The 27,487-nt window shown below is 39.3% G+C and overlaps 2 protein-coding genes across 3 annotated transcripts; both read right to left on the bottom strand.

The window, feature by feature from the left end:
* Positions 1-18: 18 nt before the first annotated feature.
* capn3a (calpain 3a, (p94)) lies at positions 19-14,112 on the bottom strand. 2 transcript variants are annotated; one of them, XM_084914267.1, is made up of 21 exons: positions 13,296-14,112; positions 12,627-12,696; positions 11,779-11,897; positions 9,035-9,168; positions 8,570-8,738; positions 8,116-8,199; positions 7,844-7,938; positions 7,651-7,728; positions 7,407-7,567; positions 6,845-7,014; positions 6,665-6,676; positions 6,287-6,495; positions 4,853-4,889; positions 4,510-4,587; positions 4,287-4,344; positions 3,851-3,924; positions 3,476-3,544; positions 3,288-3,363; positions 2,606-2,722; positions 1,147-1,205; positions 19-1,041 (listed from the first exon to the last, which is right to left on the bottom strand). In XM_084914267.1, the coding sequence occupies exons 1-21, from the start codon at positions 13,545-13,547 to the stop codon at positions 1,015-1,017; spliced, it is 2,148 nt and encodes a 715-aa protein (XP_084770393.1). In that variant the 5' UTR covers positions 13,548-14,112; the 3' UTR covers positions 19-1,014. The 2 variants fall into 2 exon arrangements, with proteins under 2 accessions (XP_084770393.1, XP_084770394.1); XM_084914268.1 differs by having other exon boundaries at positions 3,860-3,924.
* Positions 14,113-14,208: 96 nt separating this feature from the next.
* Positions 14,209-26,508, bottom strand: ganc (glucosidase, alpha; neutral C). Its single transcript, XM_084914266.1, has 25 exons — positions 26,315-26,508; positions 25,887-25,949; positions 25,473-25,575; positions 25,198-25,325; positions 24,800-24,976; positions 24,690-24,693; positions 24,527-24,596; positions 24,259-24,355; positions 23,965-24,148; positions 23,728-23,872; positions 23,395-23,630; positions 23,182-23,308; positions 22,836-22,915; positions 22,407-22,550; positions 22,078-22,174; positions 21,869-21,970; positions 21,426-21,600; positions 20,092-20,160; positions 19,839-19,903; positions 19,664-19,740; positions 19,512-19,586; positions 19,307-19,420; positions 17,828-17,940; positions 17,572-17,675; positions 14,209-15,391 (listed from the first exon to the last, which is right to left on the bottom strand). The coding sequence occupies exons 1-25, from the start codon at positions 26,341-26,343 to the stop codon at positions 15,285-15,287; spliced, it is 2,685 nt and encodes an 894-aa protein (XP_084770392.1). The 5' UTR covers positions 26,344-26,508; the 3' UTR covers positions 14,209-15,284.
* Positions 26,509-27,487: the final 979 nt, after the last annotated feature.

Raw genomic sequence — 27,487 nt, 5'->3', positions numbered from 1 at the left:
TGGTAACGCAGTCAAATCAGTAACTACACATTTATTCTTTTGGTTAAAGTGGTTAAAAATGCAGTACACTCATTAGACCAAAGCCTTAAGAGGAAAATCACAAAAAAAACAAAGCTGCAGTTCAACCCATTAGCCTTAGTCGTTAAAATCCAATTTGGAAGAAAGAAAAAACCCATTGCTTCTCAGTTTTCTTCTTATTTTTCCATCCATCCACAAATAGCACTGGAGAACTGGACAGTTTTTCAGCTGAGATAAACACAAGAAGCCTGAGTTTGTCCACCAGAAAACAATATATATATGTTTTTTACTGATGGGTGGGATTATATGTGATTGAGTCCAGGCCGATCGATCAGGTGGATTCATTGCTTACAAAAAAAAAATCAGCAAATAAAACAAAAACTTAATGAGGAAACAGTGATATTTTCAATCCTTGTTAGGCCCTACTTGTACAGATTCTTAGTTAATAACAGGTTTGAGAGTAAATCACAGTTTTTATTCACTGTCCACCAGAGAGCCCAGTTCACTGGAATGAATACAGGAAGAAAGGCCTTGCTGCTCAGTTTGATAAAAGGAGAAGAAAACACAGGGAGGCTGAAGGAGGAGATGTTAGCAGGGAATATGAATGGTACAGAGGTGGGTTTGCTGGGTGGGGCTCTGTGAGGTATTATGACAGAATAAAAGAGGTCGTATGTGTTTGCTGCCTGAGATGGTACAAATGTTAATGGTAAGTATGTATTTAAAAAAAAAATCAGAACAGAGCTTATGACTGAGACTGATATTTTGATGAGAGAAAGAGGTGGGAGGACAAAGGCAGAGAAGGAAATGCAAAAGGCCTGAGACCTGCTGAGAAAAATGGAAAGATCAAATGAAAGGACATTTTGGAGTAGAAGGAGCAGAGCTGGAGGTGAGGTGCATGAAGGCTAACGGTAGTCAGGCACACTGAGTTTTGAGGTAAAGGCTGGCAGGTCTGGTCCTCGCATGGAGTGGAGCTCACCTGGGAGATGGTTGGGCTTTCTAGGCGTACATGGTCAGCTGGAGCCACTAAAGATGGACACAAGGAAGAGGTTCATTGGATTACAGAGCTACCAGTGCTGACCTTTTAAATAAATATATCTACATCTGTGTTTTATAATCAAAGATTCGTACCTCCAGGACACTGAGTCTGATGGTACCATCTCCATCCTTATCAAAGGCCTGGAACGCCCCTGAGAAGAGAAACATCACAATGCAGCTGCAGTTCAACACGAGTGTGGTTCATCTCATATAAGGGGCAAAAGCAATGAAACTACACTTGGTTTTAAACACAAAGAAATGACAAAAACAATGTTTGGAGAAACAAATGCCATTTTTACTAATCCAGTGGGCCTGTCAGTCATGTCAGAAGAAAAGTTTGAATAAAAATGATAAAGTACATAGAAACACCACAGTCTAATCTGATTAAACTGACTATACTGCAGGGACTCTCTTCCTATAGCCTCCTATGCATTCTAGAGAACATAGAGTACACTCATGTCAGTACCTCGCTTCAGTTTTTAGATGATTTCTTTTAGATTCTTACGCATTTAGTAAGAGTTTTATTGGCAAATGAAGCAAAATTATGCAAAAAGCTTTTATTTAGAGCAAAAAGGTCCTGGTTTCAAATCCAGTCTGAGGCCTTTCTGTGTGGAGCTTCCTCCTATAGCCCCAAAACATGCATGGAGTTGGGTTAAATGGTGATTCTAAATTGCTCGTAGGTGTGAATGTGAGCATGAATGGCTGTCTGTCTCTATGTGTATTACCCTGCAACCTATTCAGAGTTTACTCCACCACTTGCCCGATGACAGCTAGGATAGCCTCCAGCCCCAAACCCCGATTTGAGTAAGTGGAAGAAAATGGATGGATGGAGTCAGTATTTACAGTGTTGAAGTACTTCTTCATTACTTCTGCAGTTTTCTGTGGGTTACTGGATATCATCTTCTGGGACATAATGATTGATGGTGATCCATTCCTGCCTTTCTGCACTCCAACGTGATCACAATTTGTGGGCTTTTTAAGAACTATCCCAAAAAAGCCCTAAAAATCCACCCTTAAAAAGCAGGTTAAAGACCACAATCCCACTAGTTGTGATCAGCTTGGGAGCACCAATAAAGCAGGAATGGATCGCCATCAATGAGGATTTGGTCCATAAGCTGATATCCAGAGAACTGCAGATGTAAAGATGAACTCTTTGCATAAATTTGATTTATTTGCCATTATAAAATGCTTATGATTGTTCTTCACTCTAACTTAGAAACATGTAAAAAAAAACCAATAGTTTGAATAAAAACTGAAGTAGCAAACCTTTGGCGATGACTGTTAACTTTCCTTTAAGGTGAGGTACCGTAAGCAGACCCACTATCTTTCAATTACATCTCATTATTTAACTTTTAAGTTTTTGTATGGTTCAGCTTATGAATCAACATTTTCCCAAAATTCAACCTGAATTATTTGGCATCCTTGGAAACTTTCAAATGCATACACTTAGGCACAAGAAGGGAAATGTGCTTTTTTTGTTGTTGTTTGGTGTAGAGGTTATTCAGTCTCTAAAATGTCAGAAAAAAACATGAACTCCATCTCACTGACTTACTGAACATGGCTTCGAGCCGGACCAGACAGCTGATGAAGCTGTCGAAGTCGATGTTCATGCTCTCGTTTGCGTAGCGCATGGTGATGATGTCGTAGAGCTGGTTGTTGAGACGGAAGCCTGAGCGGGACATGAGACACATGACTGTACAGCGACAACAACATTTAGAGGATGAGTTAAAGCTGTAATTTCATATATGTCATATAATATACCTAATTTCTTTATATTTGGAGTGGAAAATGGGAAATAGGTGCAGGTACACAGAAATAGATGATATAAGGAAAAAGCCGTTTGTACAATTCTAAGGAGCTTGAAAGTCAGTATCTGGTATGACTTTTTCTCCCTGTGTCCTTTCCTTAAAATAGCTTCTTGACAGATCCCCTTCTACTGAGATCATTTGCCAACTAAGTTGTCTGATTCATCCCTTGACTTGGGTGCATTTTTATGCTTGAATGATTCATAGGTCAATGTTAAGTGGCTAAACAAACAAACAAATCATTTCTCTGAAAATGGTACGGTATAAGGACTGGACTAAAAATAAATAAAAAAGCTGGAGATGTCCAAAGAAAATCTCAGAAAGCCTGAAGAACTATTTTGCTCAAGACCACTTTAAAAATTACAAGCCAGAAACGAGATGTGGTTCAAGACTTTTGCACAGTACTGTATTTGCGTTTTATGCTATTACCTGCATCATTGACAGCATTCCTCATCTCGTAACTGTTGATACCGGACTGGTCGGTGTTATAGTGTTTAAAAATTCCCTGAAAGAAATCAGGTATGATCGGTATGTATGACAATAAGCTGAGGAGAAGCTTAATGCAGAACGATTCTAGAATTTCTGATATAATAATAAACTGAAACCTGTTTTCTCACCTGCCACTGTTTGATCTTATTCCACAGGTGTCTGAACTCCTGAAGGTTGAGTCTACCGGTCCCATCCATCTGAGGAGACATAGTTAAGACTAAAATGGTGTACCGTGTCAGTCGTGTTGTCACATTTGAGTGGTGCAACAAGGTTTTTCTCAGTTAGGTAAATTGAGCCAAATGAAATGGGGAAAAATCATAAACTTGCCAAAGTAAACACACAGACTGCTTAAAACCACACAAAGTTAGAGGTTAAAAGCAAATGTCACTGTTTTGTGACTGAAATGAGGCCTAAGCCCCATGAGCATCCATCACAGACCCTGCCTGGGTCTCGGCAGGTTGTGCCTCCTACAGACAACACAGCCAGCCCGATGCACTCGATACAAAGGATACGTCCATCAGAGCAATCATGCTCCTGCAGCTCTCCAGGCTGAAACCCTCCGTCTTCAGGTCCTTGTCTGGGAACGTAAAGAGTGAAAACACTTAGAGGACAACAGTTAAAGACAGCATGCTGCTAATGGCCTTTCCTGAAGTTTTTGCTGAAGTTTCCCAGCAATAAAGCTGCAGCTTTCAGTTAAATTCCTGTGTGTGAGTCCTGCATTTGGGTCCTACATCCTGCCTGCCACACAGCAAACCATGACAGCTGTGTGCAATTCCATTAGTTACCTGCATGTGTATAAACAGCCCTGAATTAGATAAAAGGTTGAGAAAATTGGTGGCTGATGGATCAAGCAGGGAATTGCCTGCTGTGGACTGATGTGTGCATGTGTCCTGTAAGTTTTATAATGACGGAAAGTTCAGCCTATCAGACTGGACTTACGCTTGGTGATCACTCTGTTGAGAACGTTTCTCAGTTCGTTGGCTGTTATTTCCATATCCTGTGAAAACAAGAAGAGCAGAGGGGGACACCAATAAAGAAGAGACAGGAGATTAATTTCCAAAGTACAGCAATCGCCTAATGTTTTCTGCTAATGAAAAACACAAAATGTTCTGTGTTGGGGGTTTTAAATTTAAAGCCATTCTCCTCGTCTTTCTGTACTGACCTCGCCGCCTATCTCCTGAAAAATAGTCCGGAACTGCTGGTCCTCCTCGCTCTCTTCCCCCGCTGAAGCTGGTGCTGGCTGAGGCGTCATTGAGCCACAAAGCATAAGAAGGAAAAACTCTGAAGATGATCCTTTCCAAGTTATTTGTTCTTTACATTACAAACTGGTTATATCCACAATTGCAGAACAAAGTAAGATAAACTAAAGCAGCTGAAGCTTTTTGCTGCTTATTTCTGTAACTTGCCATAGTAACCAGACACTTAGATATACTTGGAAGAAATATTGAGGCAATCCCTGTGCTGCAGTAGCTCTACACACTCTGGAAAACTAAGAGGACACTTACCACTGGATGGTCAGCCTCGATCCTGTTCTCTATCTCCCTGAGTGAAGACGAACAAACAGCAGTCACCACGGTGACACCATCATCTCATCTGGACTATAAGCCTCTGCTTTTTTTTCTTTTCTTACTGCAGTCATCAAATTTATTCTCATCAAATTTTGCATGAATTATGTTGATGTGCTGAATCTGTAAGTCATCTGACAGATTTATTATAAAGGAGTTTATAGGCTTATAGTCCCCAAAGTCACATTGCACTAAAATATGAAAATGATTGCATAAAACGCTTAATGGAGCAAATGGAGCTGTTAGTTTTGTATCACCTGCTGCTTCCTCCAGTCAAGTTTTGTTCTTCCCGATTGTTCTTATTTTGGGCAAACTTGATTGTCACCAGAACTTTCCATTTTTAATTCGTTTAGGTAATTTGTGACATGCATAGTTAATGGTGTCATAGTATACTGTGATCTAAAGCCATGTTAGGTAATTCAAAGCCCATCCGTCTCACACCCTGAGTCACACACAAGTCCGGGTCCATCAGAGTTCAGGCCGGCTCTGCATGCTGTCTGGTCCTCTGGGCAGCAGTGGGATGGTTGGGAGGTGCAGATGTTTGTTGAGGCTTGAGTATGCAGTACTAAATATTTAGATAGTTTACCAGATCATCCCCAAATCTGAAGATGCTTGTCCTAAAAAAGATTCCATAACAGCTTCGAACTCGGGCCGATTTCTTCTGATTCTACAAATCAAATCGCCGTTAAAATAGTTTGTTCTTGGTGGTTTGTGTCCCACCCACCAAGCAGAAAATCCCACCCTCATTAACAGACACAGAGACCCGCACACAGAGGGTAGAGAAATCCCTCATAAACTCCAAGTCTAATTAAACTGCACATACAGTTGGGCTGGGTATTGTTGTCATTTTATCTATTAGTTTGTTTTAGGGTTTGTAAGACTTTGCAAATGTGTAAATGTCAAACGATTGCAGAAAAATGTAATGACTCCTGGGCTCGGTGGAAGGAAGATTTGACACTATATAAATAAAACTGAACTGAACTGAGACTGACTGTCTTTATAGCACAGGACTCAGAACTAAAATGCATTGATCTAAATACAGGCACTGCAATATAATATATTTAATAATTTCTGTATACCTCTTTGTTTACCCTAACCTTTATTATATAACAGATTCTAATCTTAGAATCTGAATTACTGCTGTTCTGTCAGACACGAGGTGTTATCTTTAACACCGGTAATAGGAATAAGTTGATAAATAACTATCTTAGCAAACAGCCAATGCGCTGTATTCCAATACCCAGCCCTACTAAGAAATATAAGATCAGAACATATCCAACTACAATTCTGCACCATACTAGAAGGAAAACTACTTATATAACCATTCCCACCTCATGGCATCTTAGGCCACCCTGATCACCCTCTCCCACTCACTCTGAGGTGTTCTTCTTTTCAGAGAAGACTCGCAGGATGAACTCTCCCTCCTGATGTGGCTCATATGTGGAGGGTACTATGACGTACTCGCCAGGGCTCAGGCGGAAACGCTGGGTCACCTCACGCAAGTTGATGTAGGATTTACAGCGCGCCTTGGAGGAGTTGAATAGGAAAAAATCCTTCTGCATGTGCTGCTTGTTTCCATGCATCTGGTTTGGGGTAGTCACAATGTAAAGAGCAGAAAATGCAAAATAGTACTGAAGAATTTCCTCAGAGTTAAAGTTGGTGATGAAAAAAGAAACTGGAAGAATGAAAATATAAAGTGTGGGGTGGAATTAACTCGCAAACTGCTGAGAATCCCTTTCACGCCTTCCTTACCTCCTTTGGCACCTGTCGAGAGAAAATAGCAACATCAGTAACAACATTAATTTTAACTGCAGCAGAATCAAATCGACGTATCTTTGTCTGTAAAAAAAGGAAAGCTGTGAAAGTAAATTAGCAACAGAGGCTGGAAAATGGAAAAGTCTTGGAACAATGATTAAAAACTGAAGTGGACACCTCGTAAATGGCGAATCCGATGGTGAAGAGGTTGGCTCCCATCTTGCGCTCTTTCCGTCTGTTCTTCTGCATCAGCGCCACCACAAAGGTGCAGGCCACCTCGTTGTCCTCAGGGTCATCATCCTCCTCCAGCAGGCGAAGGCGGTACTGAGGATTGGTCCAGAAAGTGTCTGCAAGAGAGTTGGTTACTGTTCTCTTACTCTCTTATCTATCATATCATATTCACCATTTAAAAAGAGGACAGTCAGGTTCTTTATGCATTATATTTTGGGAATGAAAAATGCCTAAACTGGAAATTGCGGATCCAAATTATGCACTGGGGAAGCCCCAGGATTCCCTTGAGAGATTATATGTCTCGGGAATGATTTGGGAATGATGGGTGGGTGATGAATTCTGGGGTTCTCTGCTTAGACTGCTGATAAGTAGTAGAAAATTAATGGGTGGAAGGTGCATTATTCTTCAGCCAATGTAAAGCTTTTTCACATGTTTGGTGTATGAGTGAAAGACCACTCTGTTCTTCTCTAGTGAGAAAGGATTAACAAACATCTCTACAGTAGATTACCAGGATAGTTCCTGCATCCTCCAGCGGAGCAGCCTCTCACCCAACGCCCCTCATTCACAGAAACCGTCCACTTGTGGATCTTATCATCCTCCAACGCATCAGGGGTGAGATTACAGATCTCAATCTTGGTGTAGTTCTTCTTAAAGTCCTCAAATGACATCCTGTACAGGAATTCAAGAGACCAGGAAAGATTATGGATTCAGACAAATGTAGCAAAATAGTAAAAACTGCAGATCTCACTTACCAGAATTCTCCATCTTCGGCACTTTGATGTTGAAGCTTCTCCTTTTCAGCCTTAGAAAGTGTGGCCCACTCCTTGGAGCTGTTGAGGAAACATATTAGATATAGTGAAACAGTCTAAAGAGGGATTTAACTAAAATACTGAGTTTTTTTTGCTAAAGTAGGGTTAAAAATTGTAAAAGTTAAAAATTCCTTACTTGTCACTCCAGGGACCATTCCATTCCACCTGACCCCACGGGTTCCTGAGACGCACCAGACGAACTTTAGACTCCTTGTGCTGAGACGGTCGGCACTGTGGTATTTCAGAGAGACTCTCAGGTTTAATATGAACTCACATTAATCCATCACCTTCCTGTTTTGTTCATATTAATGCAGCATTCATGGCTTCAAAGTGTACAGCCGTACACTCCATTTCAATTTTTTGCTGAGCGGCTGGTGTAATCTCACTGCACAAAACACACTACTTTACCTCTTCCACTGCTGTCACAGAGTAGGCATGTCCCTTCACAAGTCCCGTCACCGTACGTGTCTCAAAGCGGGCAGGAACCAGGGACTGCAGATTAAAAAACAGGTTATGGAAGTTTGATGGGGATAAAATGAAATAAATATGCGAACACCAGCACGACTGTGCATAATGACAATTCTGAACGAGGAGCCTAATAGCAGCTGAAAAGCTTGCTTTGATTTTGATGACACCTGGTGGCTGAAGTTAACATACTGTAGGCTTTAATCAACTTCATCTTTAGGTGAAGTTAACAGCGGAGAAGATGTCAAAATGTAAAAGACCCGAGTGAGACTGTGACGCGTGTCTTTAAAATCTGAGCACAGCGAGGTGGTTCGACTGCTTCAGTGTAAATTTATCAAGAATAAAACATCCAACACTAATACTAGAGAAGAGGTGTGGAGAGACAACAGTGTCTCACATCGATGGAGCAGCCCATGAGCGACCCTCTCTCCAGAGCTTTCTTCATGATCTTGTAGAGTTCTTTGGGAGCCTCCTTCATCTCGTAGAACTCGGTGACTCCACCAGTGAAGTCCTCCATGGCCTCGGTGGTGTTTCCACCCTTCAGAGCCTCATAAGAACCATGAAGCCTGGATCATAGAGAGAGTTTTTGTCCATTAAAGCCTTTAAATTGACTTTAGGAAGTTAATTTTGTATAAGGATGTCTAATGTTTAGAGCTATTTGTTATATTTTGTAACTTTGTAATACTTAATATTAGTAAAAATTTAATTTAGTTCAGTTAGTTACTGTTCTTACGGTCTTGGAGCAACTGTGACCATTTAATTTCCTCTGGGATTGTGATGATTCTGATTAAACAGTTGAATAAAACTACCAAAAAGCACCATTTTGCTCTGCTTTCCCCCACTCGAGCATAAAGACACTCACTTGGCATAAGCCTTCTCCAGCAGGGCGCTCCAGAACTCATTCCTCTCAGCGGACTTAGTGAAGACCAGCTGGTTGTTGAAAGTTGGGATGCGGTCATCGATGATGACATCCACCCAGTCACCATAACGCCAGAACTGATGAGCAGAAGGACATCATGAAGGAGAAACAATCCACAGAATCACGTGTTAAAATAAACGGCTGGACAATGATATATTTAAAGTGTTGCCAGGAACTTTTTAAGTTGTGCGATTATTTTCTTTTTTAATCAACTCATCTTTAAGTCTAAAATATGTCACAAATTAATGGAAAACATGTAACATTGTATAACATTGATAACATCATATAGTCAGCAACAGTGAAGTCTTAAAATTTCAAAATCTCCAATCATGTATGACTAAGATCAAACTCTCATACAATGGCTTGGAAAAGTATTCGGCCCCCTTGAACTTTCCCACATTTTGTCACATTACAGCCACAAACATGAATCAATCATGTGAAAGACCAACACAAAGTGGTGTACACGTGAGAAGTGGAACGAAAATCATACATGATTCCAAACATTTTTTACAAATAAATAACTGCAAAGTGGGGTGTGCATAATTATTCAGCCCCCTTTGGTCTGAGTGCAGTCAGTTGCCCATAGACATTGCCTGATGAGTGCTAATGACTAAATAGAGTGCACCTGTGTGTAATCTACTGTCAGTACAAATACAGCTGCTCTGTGACGGCCTCAGAGGTTGTCTAAGAGAATATTGGGAGCAACGGCACCATGAAGTCCAAAGAACACAGCAGACAGGTCAGGGATAAAGTTATTGAGAAATTTAAAGCAGGCTTAGGCTACAAAAAGATTCCCCAAGCCTTGAACATCCCACGGAGCACTGTTCAAGCGATCATTCAGAAATGGAGGGAGCACAACTGTAAACCTACCGAGACAAGGACGCCCACATAAACTCACAGGCCGAACAAGGAGAGCGCTGATCAGAAATGCAGCCAAGAGGCCCATGGTGACTCTGGACGAGCTGCAGAGATCTACAGCTCAGGTGGGGGAATCTGTCAATAGGACAACTATTAGTCGTGCACTGCACAAAGTTGGCCTTTATGGAAGAGTGGCAAAAAGAAAGCCATTGTTAAAAGAAAACCATAAGAAGTCCCGTTTGCAGTTTGCCACAAGCCATGTGGGGGACACAGCAAACACGTGGAAGAAGGTGCTCTGGTCAGATGAGACCAAAATGGAACTTTTTGGCAAAAATGCAAAACGCTATGTGTGGTGGAAAACTAACACTGCACATCACTCTGAACACACCATCCCCACTGTCAAATATGGTGGTGGCAGCATCATGCTCTGGGGGTGCTTCTCTTCAGCAGGGACAGGGAAGCTGGTCAGAGTTGATGGGAAGATGGATGGAGCCAAATACAGGACAATCTTGGAAGAAAACCTCTTGGAGTCTGCAAAAGACTTGAGACTGGGGCGGAGGTTCACCTTCCAGCAGGACAACGACCCTAAACATAAAGCCAGGGCAACAATGGGATGGTTTAAAACAAAACCTATCCATGTGTTAGAATGGCCCAGTCAAAGTCCAGATCTAAATCCAATCGAGAGTCTGTGGCAAGATCTGAAAACTGCTGTTCACAAACGCTGTCCATCTAATCTCACCGAGCTGGAGCTGTTTTGCAAAGAAGAATGGGCAAGGCTTTCAGTCTCTAGATGTGCAAAGCTGGTAGAGACATACCCTAAAAGACTGGCAGCTGTAATTGCAGCAAAAGGTGGTTCTACAAAGTATTGACTCAGGGGGCTGAATAATTACACACACACCCCACTTTGCAGTTATTTATTTGTAAAAAATGTTTGGAATCACGTATGATTTTCGTTCCACTTCTCACGTGTACACCACTTTGTATTGGTCTTTCACGTGGAATTCCGATAAAATTGATTCATGTTTGTGGCTGTAATGTGACAAAATGTGGGAAAGTTCAAGGGGGCTGAATACTTTTGCAAGCCACTGTATGTGAGACACTAGAATGAAAGCTTGAAAATGCCTAAACGAATAACAATGCCAGAATAATTATTAAAAACTAATGCATAATGTTCTACCATCAACTGCTGAATGCCTCATTATTTGCTTCATTAATCTTGATTTTACAAAGATGTATTGACAAAAGCCAAAATAAACTGGGGCACTGTGGAGAACATGAATAAAAAAACAATGGGAAATCTGAAGTTTTTAAAAATATATGCAAGTTTTTTAAGTTGATGTCAACACATTAGAGTCTTGCATCACCTTGGTGGACTTTGTTTGACTTCATAAGTGCATCCACAGAAGATAAACTGTGATCACTGGCGCTGATTTTGCAGTGATTTTTCACTTGGATGCAAGGATTTCTCTTAATAACATTATGTACTGTAGAGAATAGAATCCTCAAGTATTTCAATTTAATTTGGATAAATATTGTTCTTAATTAGTATATTATTAATTCTCTTGATTGGCTCTCAGATATTTTGCTCATTATTTTTGGCTGTGGTTCACATCTAATGCATGAATGGATGCAGGAATGAATGAATGTTGTGCATCAGTCATGCTAGGGCCTGCACACTTTTCTTTAATGTGAGGTTTTATGCAAACTGTAAAGCACTTTGGGTGTTTTAAAAAGAGCTACAAAAAATATAGTTATTGTTATTATTAATAAAAATTTCAACCAAGTATATTGTGTGAATAATTTCAGGGTTGCAGGCGGGTGGCTCTGACCTGGAAGTGGAAGATTCCACCATAACCTTCTGAAAAGCTTTGGTCCGGGGGCACCACACGGTACAGAAGCTTCTCATTCAGGGTGAGACAGGCAATAGCAGCCAGCAACCAGCAGTCACCTGGACACAAAAAATTACTTGTAATTATGTCTTTGGAAGCAGTTATTCCACTCCTAAATTTGATTTTAAAATCTTCTCCAGTGCAGTGAAAATTGTGAGAAAAAACCCCTCAGCCTACATAAAGAATATGAAGTGAAATTTTTGAAAATCAGATGAAACACAGACAGGAAATTCTCTCCTGAACATTTCTTGTATTCCAGGAGTGAAAGATTGCTGCCAAGTGCTGATCTCGTGTTTTTTTTTTTTGTTTTTTTTTTACCAGGTGTGTAGCAGGGTGTTAGCTGCAAAGGGCTGTGAACAATGTAAGTTTTTCAATGGTTAACAGTGTCTACCAGGACTTTTGTCCCATTTGGACCTCTTTATTTGCTGTTTGAACAAAACAACAATGAGAAATGCTGCTTCCTGGATTCCCTTCCAAAAGCGTAAGCACAATATGGGGAGGCCACTGCAGGCTGAGAGGCCGTGTGGAGGGGATCGCTGGGATATTTTGCCACCCTGTTAATAAAGACTGTCACTGCAGACTGTGTTGGATCTGCTCTTGCCCCAATCCTGTCAAAAGTCAGAAGCTGTCGAGTGAAGTTTGCTAAAAAGAAATTGAAATCAAGTCCCTCCCCTTTTCCCCTTTTGAATGTTATTAAAATGCTATTTTCATGTAATAGAAATCACCTGGTATTGCCTGATGTTGCGATCTAATTGTGGGCCTAAAATTCCAGAGGAAGCATAATTTACCTAGATCTCCCTGGCAGATATCTGTCCTACTGGCTCCTCCAACGATGAACTGAGGATTTTCACAGATTTCCTGCAGAAAATAAACACAAATAATTTACTTCAGTTAAACATGGAACAAGAACTAGCCTTATAGCAGTTATGTATGTCTCTGAGTCATAAGGGTGTAGTATTCTTCACATGTACCAATCTTATTAGAGAAATTAGAGTAAAAAACATGAAACAGACTTAATCCCTCCTAGTTTGTTTGGGAATGCAGTCAATTCATTCCATTTTTCCTGCAAAAAGGGAGTTTTTCCTTCCCACTGTCGCCAAGTGCTTGTGATTGTTGGGGTCTCTCTATTATTGTTGAGTCTTTAACTTACATTATAAAGAGCCTTGAGGCGACTGTTGTTGTGATTTGATGCTATATAAAGAAAACTGAGCTCAGCTTCTTCAAAGCTGAACTGGTGTGGAGTATTTCATCCCATCTGCATCTCTAGGTAAATTTCCACAGCAGCAAACACTTCTCACCATAAAATAATTCCTTTTTCAGGCCAGAAAAATACAGTTTCTCTTTGAAGCTTTCATTTGCTGTGTACCAAAAATAACATCCCACCTCCCATGTGTCCATCCCCTCTTTATTTAACTTCAAAGTGCCTCTCCATGTGCCAACAGAGTCCTCCCTCTTACCTTGGGTCTCTTCCAGACGATGTTCTTGACCTTGTTGGACTTGTGTCCGAGCTCCTTGAAGCCCAAAGACTCCACAGTGGCCGGAAAAGTCTCATCCTCAAACAGGGTCTTCCTCTGAAGGAACTCCTGTCTGAGGGTGTTATAGTCCTGGCCGTTGAAGCGCAAGGGCTTGTTCAGAGATCCTTCCCCGTCTCTCCTCTCCCGTTCCCGGATCAACCGGTCGCAAAAAAAGCCAGATGGCGTATAAGGCATCTTGTCTCAGGCTTTTTTTTTGGAAAAAAAAAAACTGGCTTTTGCCACTTGTACTAAAGTCTTACAAGCCAAAAGGCCTGGCATAAATCCAAACAGCTAATATGTGATTGGCTCTCTCTTGGTGTGACGTCCCCCCCTTTCTTCGTCACAGAGTAGATGCAAGCGCTTGGTGTGAAAGAGATGTTCACTTCACATGCATTCACCTTTGCATTACCATTCACGCACACACATATGCACAGAAACTCGCATATCACGTAAACGTCCATTTGATGCGTCCCCATTGGTCAAAGTGAACAATGATTTTTCCCCAGCAGTGGCGCTCCGATGCCATCATTGTTGGGTGACACAAAGGCCAGCGGGCCGCGACAGAGGGCATGTAAAGAGTGGTCCGTAGATGCCCTGCCTCAGCAGAAGGCATTCAATCCATTTAAACCTATTCTCAATGGAGATCAGTATTGAGCAGTCTCAGCATAACTGGAGCAGGCTAACGCTATGGACAGCCATCCGTTTTTAGCTCTGGTAGGAAAAGTAAAAACTCCATCTAATCATTTGGGTTTCGTTAAACAGAACAAATAATAAACAGAGCACCACATGCAACAAATTATCATAGTAATTTGGTGGAGATCCAGCAACAATAAAAGAGCTAGAAACATCAACATCAGAAGCTGCACATCGCTATTTATTCAGTCAAGCTTTAGAATTAAAAATAACTTGTAATTCATAATTGTTTAAAAACATTCAATAAAAATAAAAGATTGCATTTTTTTTTTAATATTTGTCCTCTCAGACCAGGATTCAGTCAGCAAAGCTCGGTCTACAGGGACAAGGCAGTGTCAAGATAAAGTACAGTACTCAAAGAAAACCATGTGCCAACATGTAGTCATAGGACAGCAGCATGAATGAAGTTAAATACAGAAATAATTTTAGATAGTCACCTAACGTCAGGGTTCTTCTGATATCCTGACTGTTCTGGAAATGTTTTTCCCCGTTACTTTTTTGTTGCTGGCAAATCTTTTGGATTTGGGGGCTAAGAGGATTCGAGACTAAACACTGATGTTTATATGTATCCATGATCGCCACTGATTCTTCTATTGTGGTTCAGCTAAATTAAGGAAATAAGGCACTTAGGCTGTAGTTGATAAGATTTAACCTCTAAAGAAATGGTGTATAAGCTACACATTGTAACAAGAATTTAAAAATGTACATACGATGATTAAAAAATAACTATATTCTTCTTCTTAGAAAAGCATCTATTCAGTGGATATCTCCAATATTTCCAAGTATTTAATTTTTTAATTTAGAATTATTTTTATTTCTAATTGCATTTGAACTGTTTATACAAGTGGCTGTGATTCTTTAGTAGTTAATGCAATCTATGTAAATAATTGCACAAATTTCAGTAGAGCATACACTTTGAATCCATATTTATTACATGACCACAATTTCAATAGGTTATGGTAAACAGAAAAAAACTGGATTTATCTCAGTGTCCAAAGATTTATGGATATTATTTTATAAAGTGATTAAAATTTTGTGAAGATTTTGTTTAGAGCACAGAAATGAGCATAAGCTCTGAATCCACACCATCAAACAATTATCAATTTATTTTTTAATCAAATGTATTCAGACAAGTTCTGTAGTTGACCGTTATTGAAATGGGTAATTTAACTGGATGTTTTCTTGGTAGGATGAAGAAATCCAGATGAAGAAACTCAATCACTGACATGTCCACAATCATCATATCTGTATTTCCCAATCCATCGCCACTCTGAGGTTTATACTGTTCACAGTCAGCTTGCAGCAGGTTTCCATGTACTGAAATGCAGCTGAAATGTCCTTAGCACCTGGTGATAAAAGGAAAACGGTGATGCTTTACCTTTTTAGAGTTTTTTTAAATCGATACAAAGATTAGGGAACAAATTCCTCAGATTCCAAATGTTTCTATTACAGCTTTCTTTTCTCCTTTGGAGTAATTAAAGCATACGCTCAAACCATCTTTATGGCATGGATTCAACAAGGTTCCTGTGCAATCTGTTACCTATGTAAACTCATTTATATTCCCCGTGTGCTGCCCGGGTTTGTTTTTACTTTTTGGTGAAGTCTGATCAGCTTTAAAGTTTGTCTTTTGTTAAATTATTCAGTCAATGTTGTTGTGCATTTATTTCCTCTAACCCTTATACCCCTGTAACCATCACAGATGCTGTCGTCTGAACTGTGCATCTGATAACACAACACATGGGTCTACTCCTCTGTCATGCCGAGGATACAACTCATTAGACAGGACATTTGCCACAATCCATTTTAAATGAGCTTGGAGACAGAAATTGAAGCAACATTACTAAATATTTAATGTCTTTTTTTCTTTACATGGAAGAAATGTAGCTACTATTTCTGGATGTAGTGAAAGAAAATTGGTGAAACCACTAGCAATAGCAACTGGGTTATTTGTCTTTGGACTTGACCAATAGATTATCTGAGTATTTTAATGCTATTATTGATTTCACCCTTTCTCACCTATTTGCAATTTTACCTTTAAAAACATACGATTTCTAAGTGTTTGTGCAATCTGGTACCTTTTTATGTACTGTTTTTACCCAATCACAGGATGAGATTTGTGGGGAAAGAAAACAGACACAGAAGACAAACGTAATATTACAACCAGTTTAACATGCCAAAATTAACTCCCCTGTGCTATTTGACCTCCATGTTTAATATGAAATTATGTCAAAATGCAACAGCTCAAAATGCTGCTAGTTTTAAAAAATAGATACATATTTTGCTCCAGATTGTTAGATTCCTGTTATAGTTTGTTTTACTGACAGACAGCATCACCTCGCTCTCTTTTACGCACATCTGCAAATCTCAGGGAAGGAAGTGACCCTGTCCCATAGATCTGATCCTGATATTAGCAGCAGGTTTTTGGAGTTTAAAAGTTATTAATTTTGTGAAAATGACCCCCACTGTCACGTGTTTTACAGCATCATGGGCCGCAAGTTCTAACTTGTGAATTATTCAGTGAGTTACAGTCAGGTTAGGACTGATGTTTTTCAACAGTTGCACAATCAGCTCTAAAGCCAACAACCCGTCCACATAAGATTTATTTAGAGACAATTTACAGGGAGGATACTGAACTACAGGATGTCACAGATGTCAAAAAGTTGAAATAAGAAGGTTTAAATCTCAGTTCTGTTCTTTATTATTTAATTGTTTTGATAAGGAAACACTGGTGCATGTTGTCTATGTCACATTTGCTGTTGTGGAACCAGGATTGCTGAAAGTGAATTTCCAATTTTATTGTTTGTGTCGTAGACTGATTTCAAGACGCAGGGGGGATACTTTTTTCTTCCCACCAGGGAGAGGCAGAGACATGTAGAGTATATTGCTGACCTTTCATCAGTTAATCTAATTAGTTAATGAGTGTTTTTATTCTTGCATGAAACAACGTTTTTTGTCTTTTGTTGTCCTGCGTCTCAACTTTTTGAAACATCAAATATAAAATGAGCAAATGTTGTTCATAAAAAATCTTTATCAACTGAAATACTTTAATAACTTAAAAGTGCATTTGCTTTCTTTTTGCTTTTTTGGTTGTTTTTCTAGAATAACCTGGTTTCATTTACTAAAATAATGTGTGTGTGTACCACAGGGAATAAACCTGCAGAACATACATGCAGAGGAATATACGAAACTAAACAGACAACAGGAAGGCAGTAGGAAAGGTCGGGTACTAAATATTGTTTTACTGTTTATAGGCTACAACTTACTTCAGTGGCAATAAAATCCAATTGCATTCAAGGACAATAAAATGCATTCTTAAATTATTTACTGATGTTAAAAACACACATTCCTACACAGATATATCTCAAAAGCCAACCAGAATAACATGTCACACAATAACTGCATGTGTTATTTGATGGTGGTTGTTTTGGAGGCTTGTTCTCTGGAGTCATGCTGGTATAAGTGGGTGTTTCTTTTATTGTGAATGTCAGTTATCCATAAACCTTACATCAATGCCAGATCTCCTTACCTGATGCATGCACAATCACTGCGGACGGTTTGCTCTTCACCCCCAGGATGGTGACCGACTGTATGACTGTATTACAGTCAAATGTTCCTTCTTCACTGGCAGGACTGAGACAAGCAGCACCAAAACTAGTAAATCATATTGTCAGGAGTTATTCTTCTTAAAAATATTTAATGTTATTTTAACGTGACAAACAGTCTCTCTTTTTCACACGTGGCATAAAACTGGAGCCCATCTTGGAAGTGTGAATGTGACTCACCGGCAGAGCAGACGGCCTGACAGCATGCTGAACCTGCGCAGACAGAAGGCCTTTCTGTCACGGTATCTGAACGAGTGGCCGTCATCCAGGTACAACTCACCATCAGCAGTGCCCTGTGGAGAGAGGAGATTGCAGTTATGGCTTCACTAATTAAAAGATGCAAATGTCACAATTTGCATAAAAAGCTCCCAGTAGTTGTAGCTTAAAGATTTGGCATAATAAAAACTCAATTTTAATAAGTATTAATTTACCTTCAAATCTTTGAGCAGGGATTGAAATAAACCTGTATACAGACAGCTTCTACATTAATTAGCATTACTGAATACAAAGAGTTTAGACATGTGAAATTTCTTTCCAAAAGGCTGAAATCATATCAGTGAAATGAGCCAAAGGCAACATGTTGATACATTACCCACAGTCCTGTTCTGAATTTGGTTAATTACATAAAATAATGCATTTGAATAAATCCTTATTAGCCTGCATCTAATTAATTGACTGATATGCACCATGGCACAAGTCTCTGATGAAACACATTGCATAATATTATGAATATGACGTAAACACAGACAGTTTAGCAAACGTGTACATCAGTGAATTAAGAAAATCTTGATTTACATAGACAGTAATTGTGAACAAATACATGATCATTATTGATGAAAATAAGTGAATTTGAATAATTGTTCTGTTATTAGTGAGACTGTAAAATCATGTTTTTAAAATTAAGTTAAATATTAATAGATAACAGTGACCGGGAGAACTGAATGAAATAAGTTTAAAAAATATATATTTACAATTTATAAAAATAAAAAAAACATTTTAATAAGTAAGTACATTATTTTATTTCCATTCTCTTTTACTCAGGTAACTGTAACTGTAAGTTTTGAATCATGACTGAAAGAATATCTCACTGAAATAAATAGAACACACAGATTGATTATCTGTTTTTCTAGTAGTCATGATGTATAATCCGTTGTAGGTTGTTATGGAAAATTTTGATCAACCACATGGTAAGTGGTATGACTTGTTTCTGCCAATGAAAAAAAACTTTTTTTTGCAAACCATAAGTCAAAATTTCCTGTTATTGTCTCACATTTTTGACTTGTTAACTTAAATAACTGTAACTGGCAAAAATGTTGTTTTTTTTAACAGCAGAAACAAGCTTTTATAAAAATTTGGACATGTACTTGTATAGAGCTTGTGGTCCACAAACGTTTGGCACCCTCTGGTGGAATTGTTTCTATACTAGCATCTGGACCCCAAAGTAAAACCTCAGGAAAAAAACTCAATACATCTGTAACCACTGCAACTGAAACATACTGGAATCAGTATTAGAAAAAAAGGGACAACAGAAAGGCCGTAGATTAAATCTTTGTGTGAAATTCAGAGAGCGAAATTCAGGCTCATGGAAAAAAAATTAGTTTTATCAGTATGGAAATACGATCCTATCAGTGTAGGATTCCAGTATCCTGCACAAGTTACCTGAGAGTTTAAAGCCACAGTAACAGAGAGGGGGAGCTGCCGAAGCTCAGCAGTGCAGGAGCAACTTCCTACTGATCTGCAAACTACTGAGCCACCGCGCTGGAATACTGGAACCTGAGCAGAGGAAACATCAGAGTCAACTGACAGATAACAGATCATCTGACTTTAAAAAAATAACACACGTAAAATTGTCGTCTAAACTTACCGTGTCCAGGGTGACAGGAAGACTCAGAGTCCTGCCTCCTTTGTATACCAGTGCAGAATGGATGTCATACCAAATCTAAAACAGACAAAAATGTGAATAACATCCACAATCAAGTGTAACATGACGATATTAAAATATATATAACACAGTACCTCGTCAGATCCAGGAAGTAAGACTTTGATTTCTTGGATGCCTGGTTCAGTTACAGGACAGGCCAGCAGTGCTCCTCCTACATAAAATGAAGGAAAGTTTAACTAAGAAAAAATGAAAGTGCAATAATTCCAGGGTACACAGAGAAATCATGCAAAGATGAAAAGTTTTTATCACCAAGCATGTAATGGCTGTCCACACTGAAGGTGCTCTCTTCTTCTGGGAACTCCACCCACAGAGGTCTGTATAGTTTTAAATTGAATTAGAGGCCACATCCAAGTTAAACTAGCTTTAAAACGAGAGCCTTATAAAGTGAACATCAATAGCTTGATGTTCCCCTGATCTCGTCTCCACAGATGTAATAATGACTTAAGTTAACAGAGGTGTAGTTGCAGCTGCTATATTTGAACAGTAGATAACCAGGACTAACCTGAGTGGAGGCAACGCAGACGTGTGAGCCTGGTGAAACAGTGTGTACCAATAGGGCAGCAGACTGTACCTGAGAACAGACAAAATGGACTCTGAATTATGAGATAGTCAGACAATAAGCATTTCACCAAAGGCAGGAGAAACTAATGAAACATGTTATATTTGTATCTTGTCCCTCATGTTGACATTTACTTTAAAGCTACGGTATATACACTATCACCACTAGAGGTCAGTAGGTTGCAGACCGAAGTCAACTCTCAATTCAAATGCATACATTGCATTTGAATTGCATCCTAGCTACAGTGGCTGCTGTAGGACAAACATGTTTTAGTCAACCAAGAGAGATCAAAAACATTCAATTTAGAGTGTACCCCATAATGGCTGTGGCCAGCTGGTATGTCTCTTGTATTCTTTGTATAAAAAACATTGTTGTAAACACTATATTTCAATGTATTTGAATAATATCAACACTTGGCAATACATTAGAAAAGAAAAGAAATATGTGTCAGTAGGCAGGTTGTCAATCCACTCTTTACCTGTCAATGCCGGATGAGAAGCAACCATCTTTATTTACTCGGTAGGCTGTAAAACTTTGTGAAACAGCTTCAATACGAGTTAACAAGTCAGAACATCTCACATCTGTCCGATAACAGCGATACTGAGGTGAGTTGTCGGGGATATCCTGAACTGTTAGCCGCTGTTAGCCGCTGTTAGCTGGCATTAGTAAAACTGTCTTTGAACTGGATCTAACATTGTTTTCGATTCACCGAATGTCACATCCCAACAATGTTTTTCACAACCCGTCCTCTAAAGCAGTGGTCCCCAACCTTTTTTCGCGCCATGGACTGGTTTAGTGTAAGACAATATTTTCACGGACCAGCCTTTAAGGTGTCGCGGATAAATACAACAAAATAAAGTGATACGACCAAGACAAAAACTGTGGTATTTTGTAAATATAATAATAAACTCGAATTCACTGTGTAATTGTGTAACTTTATTAGCAGCGTCCTCCTGAAATGCACCGACAATATTGAGAGTAACATCCTCCTCTCTGCCCCTTAATGCTCTCTGGTCGCTATGGTGACGCGTAAATAGTTCTTTCAAAATAAGACACAACTACAACATGGGAAAAGACACAGGGAAACAGAGTTAACGATAAAAACCCTGAGAATCACAAATTTCACACCCGAGCCTCAACTCTCGCGGCCCGATACCAAACGACTCACGGACCGGTACCAGTCCATGACCCAGGGGTTGGGGACCGCTGCTCTGAAGGTTATGTTCAATCTATACATGGTGTTCAAGTAACCGACACTGACACCTCTCTAGTAGTACCTTTGTTGGATTACAGTGCAGATTGCTGCAGTCACCTCGTCCCCAAAAAGCCAGGGTTCCCGACGGTTTGTCACATTTGCAGAGTGACCGCGGAAAAATGGCTGCAGGGCAGCCGCCTGGTACCAGCGCACCAGCAACTCTGGCTCTGGATCCTGGATGAACCCACCAACATCAGCTGAAACACCAAAAACAGAGACTAATGATAAAGAGCAGCACATGACAGTATGCAGTAATATATCCCATATTTACTTAATATATAAGCAACTACTTAACTAGATTTAAGTTAAAAGCTAGTAGAGTGTGTACTTCATTAATATCTCCGCACCAACAAAAGAAAATTACACGTTGGCTGAAAAAGAAGCATTAACGTCTCTGTCTGACTAGTCAATAATAATTCTGTTTAGTGTTTAAATAATTTAATCCATAAACAATAATGTCCTCACCTCCACAAAACGCTATGCCTGCCAGACTCAAGGACAACACCATTGGAACTGAGATCTTCAGATACTCCCAGTTGGCAACATTATCACCAGTCCACACTGCTCCTGTATCCCAAACAAAGCCAATTACAACAAATGGCACAGTTAAGCATGGATATGCGGAAATATGGAGAGGATGGAAGCATTTTCATTTTCCCATTTAAATAGCTTACCAAGTCTCTGTGACCCTGCAAAGAAAGCGCGCGAGAGGACAAACGGTCTCTCTAAGCCACCCGAACGAGTGATTAGACCCTCCACTGTCGCCATGTGCTGTTAAATAAAAATATTTTTTAAATTATTTTGTTTTTATTATACAGAATAGGCTTGGAGGCTTTACTCTTTAAAAACTGTCTTCACAACTTAACTACTCTGGATGTTGATAGGTACTTTTAGAGTTACGTGAAGGACAAAATAACATTTTTCCATCAATAGAAGAAAAACAGATATTTTTGTGCTTAAAGTAACAAAACACATCAGGCCTTCCCTTTAAGAGATTGCTTACCTGGTAAAAACCATACAGGTTGTGTAAATCTCTGTGTTCCCAGTCCCCACAATGCACTGCATCCTTCGGCATCGTCAGCTCTGGGCCGCTGAACACAGATGGTTCGTTCATATCGTTCCACACAAACAACGAAGGTGTCGATCCCTGTATCATAAATAAACACCATCACTACCGTGTCTTGAGCAAACAATCTCAGTATTAGGTGGATAAAAAACAAATAATATGAGATGGAATCTTTGTCAAGGACTAAAGCATTAAATTATTTAAGATGCTTTTAAAATGTTTCATTTTATTTCACGGGTACCACAACATAAGGAGAGAACACAGCTTAATTATTCTTCAGCCTTTTGCTGCTCTGCTCTGGTCCTGAGTAGCTTTGCATTATGCATCATTTCTGTTTAAACATGGCTGATCCCTTCTGAGCCTTACTTTGTATTTATCCAAACTGAAGCATCTGGAGTACCATGCTCGAGTAGCTGAACTGCTGAAATCAAGGTAGGAGGATTCGCCTGTAAGGGAAGTTAACATAACTCCATTTACAAAGAAGATGCATATGACAACATCACGCATACACATCAAGTACATACAGTGTCTATTAAAGTGGACCTTGATGCTCATTTATTTTTGGACTCTACTGTAGAGTATCTCTGCATGATCCACAGTATAAAAAAATCATATTTATCCTATTCTGGACCTTGGTGCAGCTAACATGTTAACACAAGTCCAGCATATGTCACATTTGTTAGCATTAAACAGTAGATTTTTTTCCCATTACCTGGCCAGCATGAGCCCTTAAAGATCTTTCCCTCTCTGTCCATGACAAAATGCCCTCTGTCTCTGGCCTCACAGTAGAGGGACCAAGAAGGATCAACCTTAATGTGTGGATCACTTATAATGACCAGCTGAAGAGATATAACAAAAAACATCTTAACGTATCAAAGCAAAACAATTTCTCTAGATGATGCATGTTTTGCACTGTAAAACTGACCTTCCTGTTTTTCTTCTCCAGGTGCTGCTGCAGCTTGGCTGGTTCAGGGAAATGAACAGGATCCCAGGTAAAGTACCGCTTCCCATCTGTGTGCTCAATGTCCAGCCAGATGACATCGTAAGGAATACCGTGGCAATCAAATCCAGCATCCACAGACTTCACGTCAGCTTCATCAATGTAGTTCCAGCGGCACTGGTGGTACCCGAGGGCAAACAGAGGGGGCAGGGCTTGATATCCTGACACAGGGAGGACGGACAAGTAAAGTTTGAGTCTTTGAGAGCTTAATTTTATTTTTTATTTTTGGGTACCATAATTTCAGAGCCACATTCTCACCTGTCAGCTGAGCATACTGGGCGAAAAGTTGCTGTGGACTGGGCCCAAGCAGAACCATGCAGTCAATCATACCACTTTCTGACAGCCAGTGGACATCGGTCTGAGGCTCAGCCCGCCTCCGTTTAACTGGAGGGGTTTCATCATCCTGTGTGAGACAGAAGGTTACTGAGCAGTAGAAAAGTGTCTTTTTGCTTCATGGTCACTGTAAAATACAGACAGCACAGAAACAAAGGTCACCTGATGGTCAGAGGGGGAGTATTGAATGTTTATAAAAGTCTCAGATGCATTCAGCCAAAATACACCCAGAGTCCTGTCTGGCTTGTGGGCCACCATCAATGGCACAGATCCATACAGTCCGAGACGACTGTACAGTGGATAGGCAAAAACATCCAAGTTGTACAGCCGGTAAGGCTCACCATCTCTGTGAAATGACACACATTTTTTAAAAATTGTCAACTCTCTCTCCTGCCTGCAGGATGCACAGATAAATTACACTCTTACAAATGAAGACACAAACACCATCGCGTGTACCTCGTGTCTCTGAGCTGCAAGCTGTCTGCGTGTTGGGGTAGACCATACACATGGCTGAACCCATGAAGACAGAGGTCTGCTCCAATGCTGCTGGGACCTGAAGGTGCACAACACGTGTCTCTCAGTATAAAGTTTAGAGTACACTCTGTTCCTTGATTATTAAGCTCTGTAAATGTACACTTGCCTGTCATTTATGATCATAAAAATGTGAACACAGTACACCAAACTGAGATAGTTGCTGGTAAAATATTCAAGTAGAGGCACAAACCATTAGCCTTGATATCCACAAACTGCTTGAATGTCTCCTTCCATAATGAACTTTTCCGCTCGTCTTGAAGCTGAAATAAAAGCAACAAAGAACAATGGCATTCACAGACCTGATTAAGCTTCAAAATTAAGCTGCAGTTTCAGATGTGCTTCTATTTTCTTACCTCGCTACCATGACATGTGGCCCAGCAGAAGAATACAAAAAGAAAAGAAATGCAGTCAGCTATATGATATAAACAAATTCTTCTGCACATCTATTTCTTGCAAATCTCACCTGGGTCGATGCTGCAGTCTCTCAAACCACAGTTTCTCCTTAGAGTTGAATGTGACCATCACTTCCTGCTCACACAGGATCTCCAGTCGGAAAGGAGAATGCCACACACGGAGCTGATAACGTCCGAAAGACCAAGAAAGCGTGACTGAGTCCTTAGTCTGTTTCTCCACTCTTAATCTACCAAAGGATGAGGGGTAAAGGTCAACTAATTTCCAGTTGCAGCAATCCTATGAGTTAAACCTAGATCTATAAACTTGTCTTTTATTGATATGAACAATTAATAATTTCTGTCACAACCGCAGAAGTTCTTAGACTGTCAGAAATACTAAAGGGGACTGGATTTTAAAGAAGTGCTGGTGTAAGATGACATCATAATAGAAAAATGATACATCGCTTACTGTTCACATTGTGGTTCCCCGGATAACACATCTGGAACTCGATAGCGTGCCTTAATAGGCTGGAATTCATCTATTGTTATCCTTACAATGCCGTGTTTGGACGGGGACAAAGAAAGAAGCAGCCTGGTCTGTGAAAAGAGTAAGCTTATAAAAAAAACCCTCCTCTTTAATTATCATTCACAATTTTGGGCATAATCAAAGGTCAAAACATTGATCTGTTCAGTCTAAATGATGTTTAAACTTGATTAAAGAAACTTTTTAAAAGTAACACTAACCTGCGAATCTGCTTCCAGCAATTCAAAACGTGCCCCCTTCTCTGTGAGCACCATGGTGTCCAAAAGAGCCCGATGCTGCATGTTTGGACCCTGGATCTGCCGCCTTAAAAGCAAGCGAAAATAAAAGTCAGTGATGAGATTAAAATACTTTTCAATTTTAGAGAGGTTTTAGAGTTAGAACAGATTATTACGCTTACTTAGAAAATTCATCTCTTTGTATTTGAGCCACACTCCAAATTCATTCTAGTAAGCTACCTTTTAAAAACAGTTTAAACATTTCTGTTTATTCAGGGATTTTACTGATATTCTTCTGTTATGTTTATATTAATTAAGTTATTATTAATCTCCAGCTCACTTTCACAAGTCCAACAAAACACAATAAAATCACTTTAACTGTGAGGATGTCCAACACACCTGTAAAAAGCAACATCACCGCTCTTCTTGAACTTGCCTTCCTCCTCAACATTAGGGATAACACTATAAGAGAAGCAAAAATAAAGTGAAATACACACACTTATACACGTAGACCAAGGTGTTCAAGACAATTGGGGCATGGAAAGCACCAAGTATCAAAAATGGTGGTTAAACTGTAACCTGACTGTGCACACATATATAAAAGTCAAAAACTTCCCATCATTCAAATATTGCCAAGCACCTTTCAGTGACCTAAACAACAGCTGCCATGTATTTGATAATAACTACACAGTAACTACATGATTGTCCTACTTTATGTTGCTTTCTTCATATAGGTTCATTGTGAAATGTCAAAGGTCAACATGAGAGAGTGGTCTTTGCAACAGAGCGGCTGGAAAGAGCATGTTTATATACCCATATGTCTGTACCTAGCAAGGGTTTGGCTCACTTCCGCCATTTAACGCAGAGATAAGACAAAACCTTCGGTCCTTCACAGTCGGGGTGGTCTCCGTGTTTGAGCACAGCTACATTTGTTTTCTGTTTAAACCAGGAAGAGCTTCCTGACAGTTTCAAATCGGGAAACAACACGTAGAGAAAAATCTGCCTCAAGATACCGCTACGTACGTCAACCTTCATTTCCGGTTTGGATTTCCAAAATAAATCCCCCACTGAAAGGAACAGGCCTCTCTTCCTGGAGTTATTTACAATGTGGTTTATGTTATTTTTCACAGGTAAAAATAATAATAAATAATAACAATAATTGAAAAATACAATTATTTAAAGACAAAAAAGAAGACAAAAATTTAATGTAATGTAATATTTTTAAATCTTGTGCTCACAATGTTAATTTTATTGATTAAAGATTGATTATTAAAGTATTTATGATTGTTATTTTACAAGTCGAGATGTACGTCTTCCAAATATAACCGCCAAGGTTGTGGTGCATGTTAGAATAAGGCTTATTTATCCAGCTCTGTTGGTAGGAGAATGCTAAATAATGCATATGAATAAGAAATTCATTATTATCCAACAATTTCTGTGGTATCATAGTTACATTTTTCAAAAATATATATAATTGAATTAGTTTTGGGAGTTTCATTCATTTGTGTTTTTAAATGAGAAGACTGCGATCACATTTTAAGAGTATGCTGAATGGTAACTGTAAAATACCATATCACCTAAATTTGGCTTTTCATCTACATTTACAACTTAAATCAAAATTATTATAAAAATTATTTCTTTTTAAGTAAGGGACAAAGGTTAATTAAAGGTAAACAAGATCTGTAGTCATTTTAACTAATTATAATTGTATAATTATTCATACTTTTCGAAATGTTTTTAATTTCTGTAGCTTTCTTACACTATATATTTCTATTATGTGTATGTAATGTGTAAATTGCAAATATTGTTTGTGCATTGTGGATGTGAAAGGCCAGTGAGGAACAAGAAATTATTGGAAATTAACTTAACTCTATGTGCACATGAGTGTCATGCTCTGTATTGGAACGTTGCATTGTCCCGTCAAAATAATCAAATTGAAATTCCATATTTTTACAAAACTTTTTGTTAGCGTTGTAGATAGTTTATAATAATCGGTAGTT

This window comes from Perissodus microlepis, chromosome 19, assembly GCF_051167445.1.
Source record: "Perissodus microlepis isolate ML-2025 ecotype Zambia chromosome 19, ASM5116744v1, whole genome shotgun sequence".
Taxonomy (NCBI): Eukaryota; Metazoa; Chordata; class Actinopteri; order Cichliformes; family Cichlidae; genus Perissodus; species Perissodus microlepis.
This window is presented reverse-complemented; position numbering and strand designations above follow the sequence as displayed.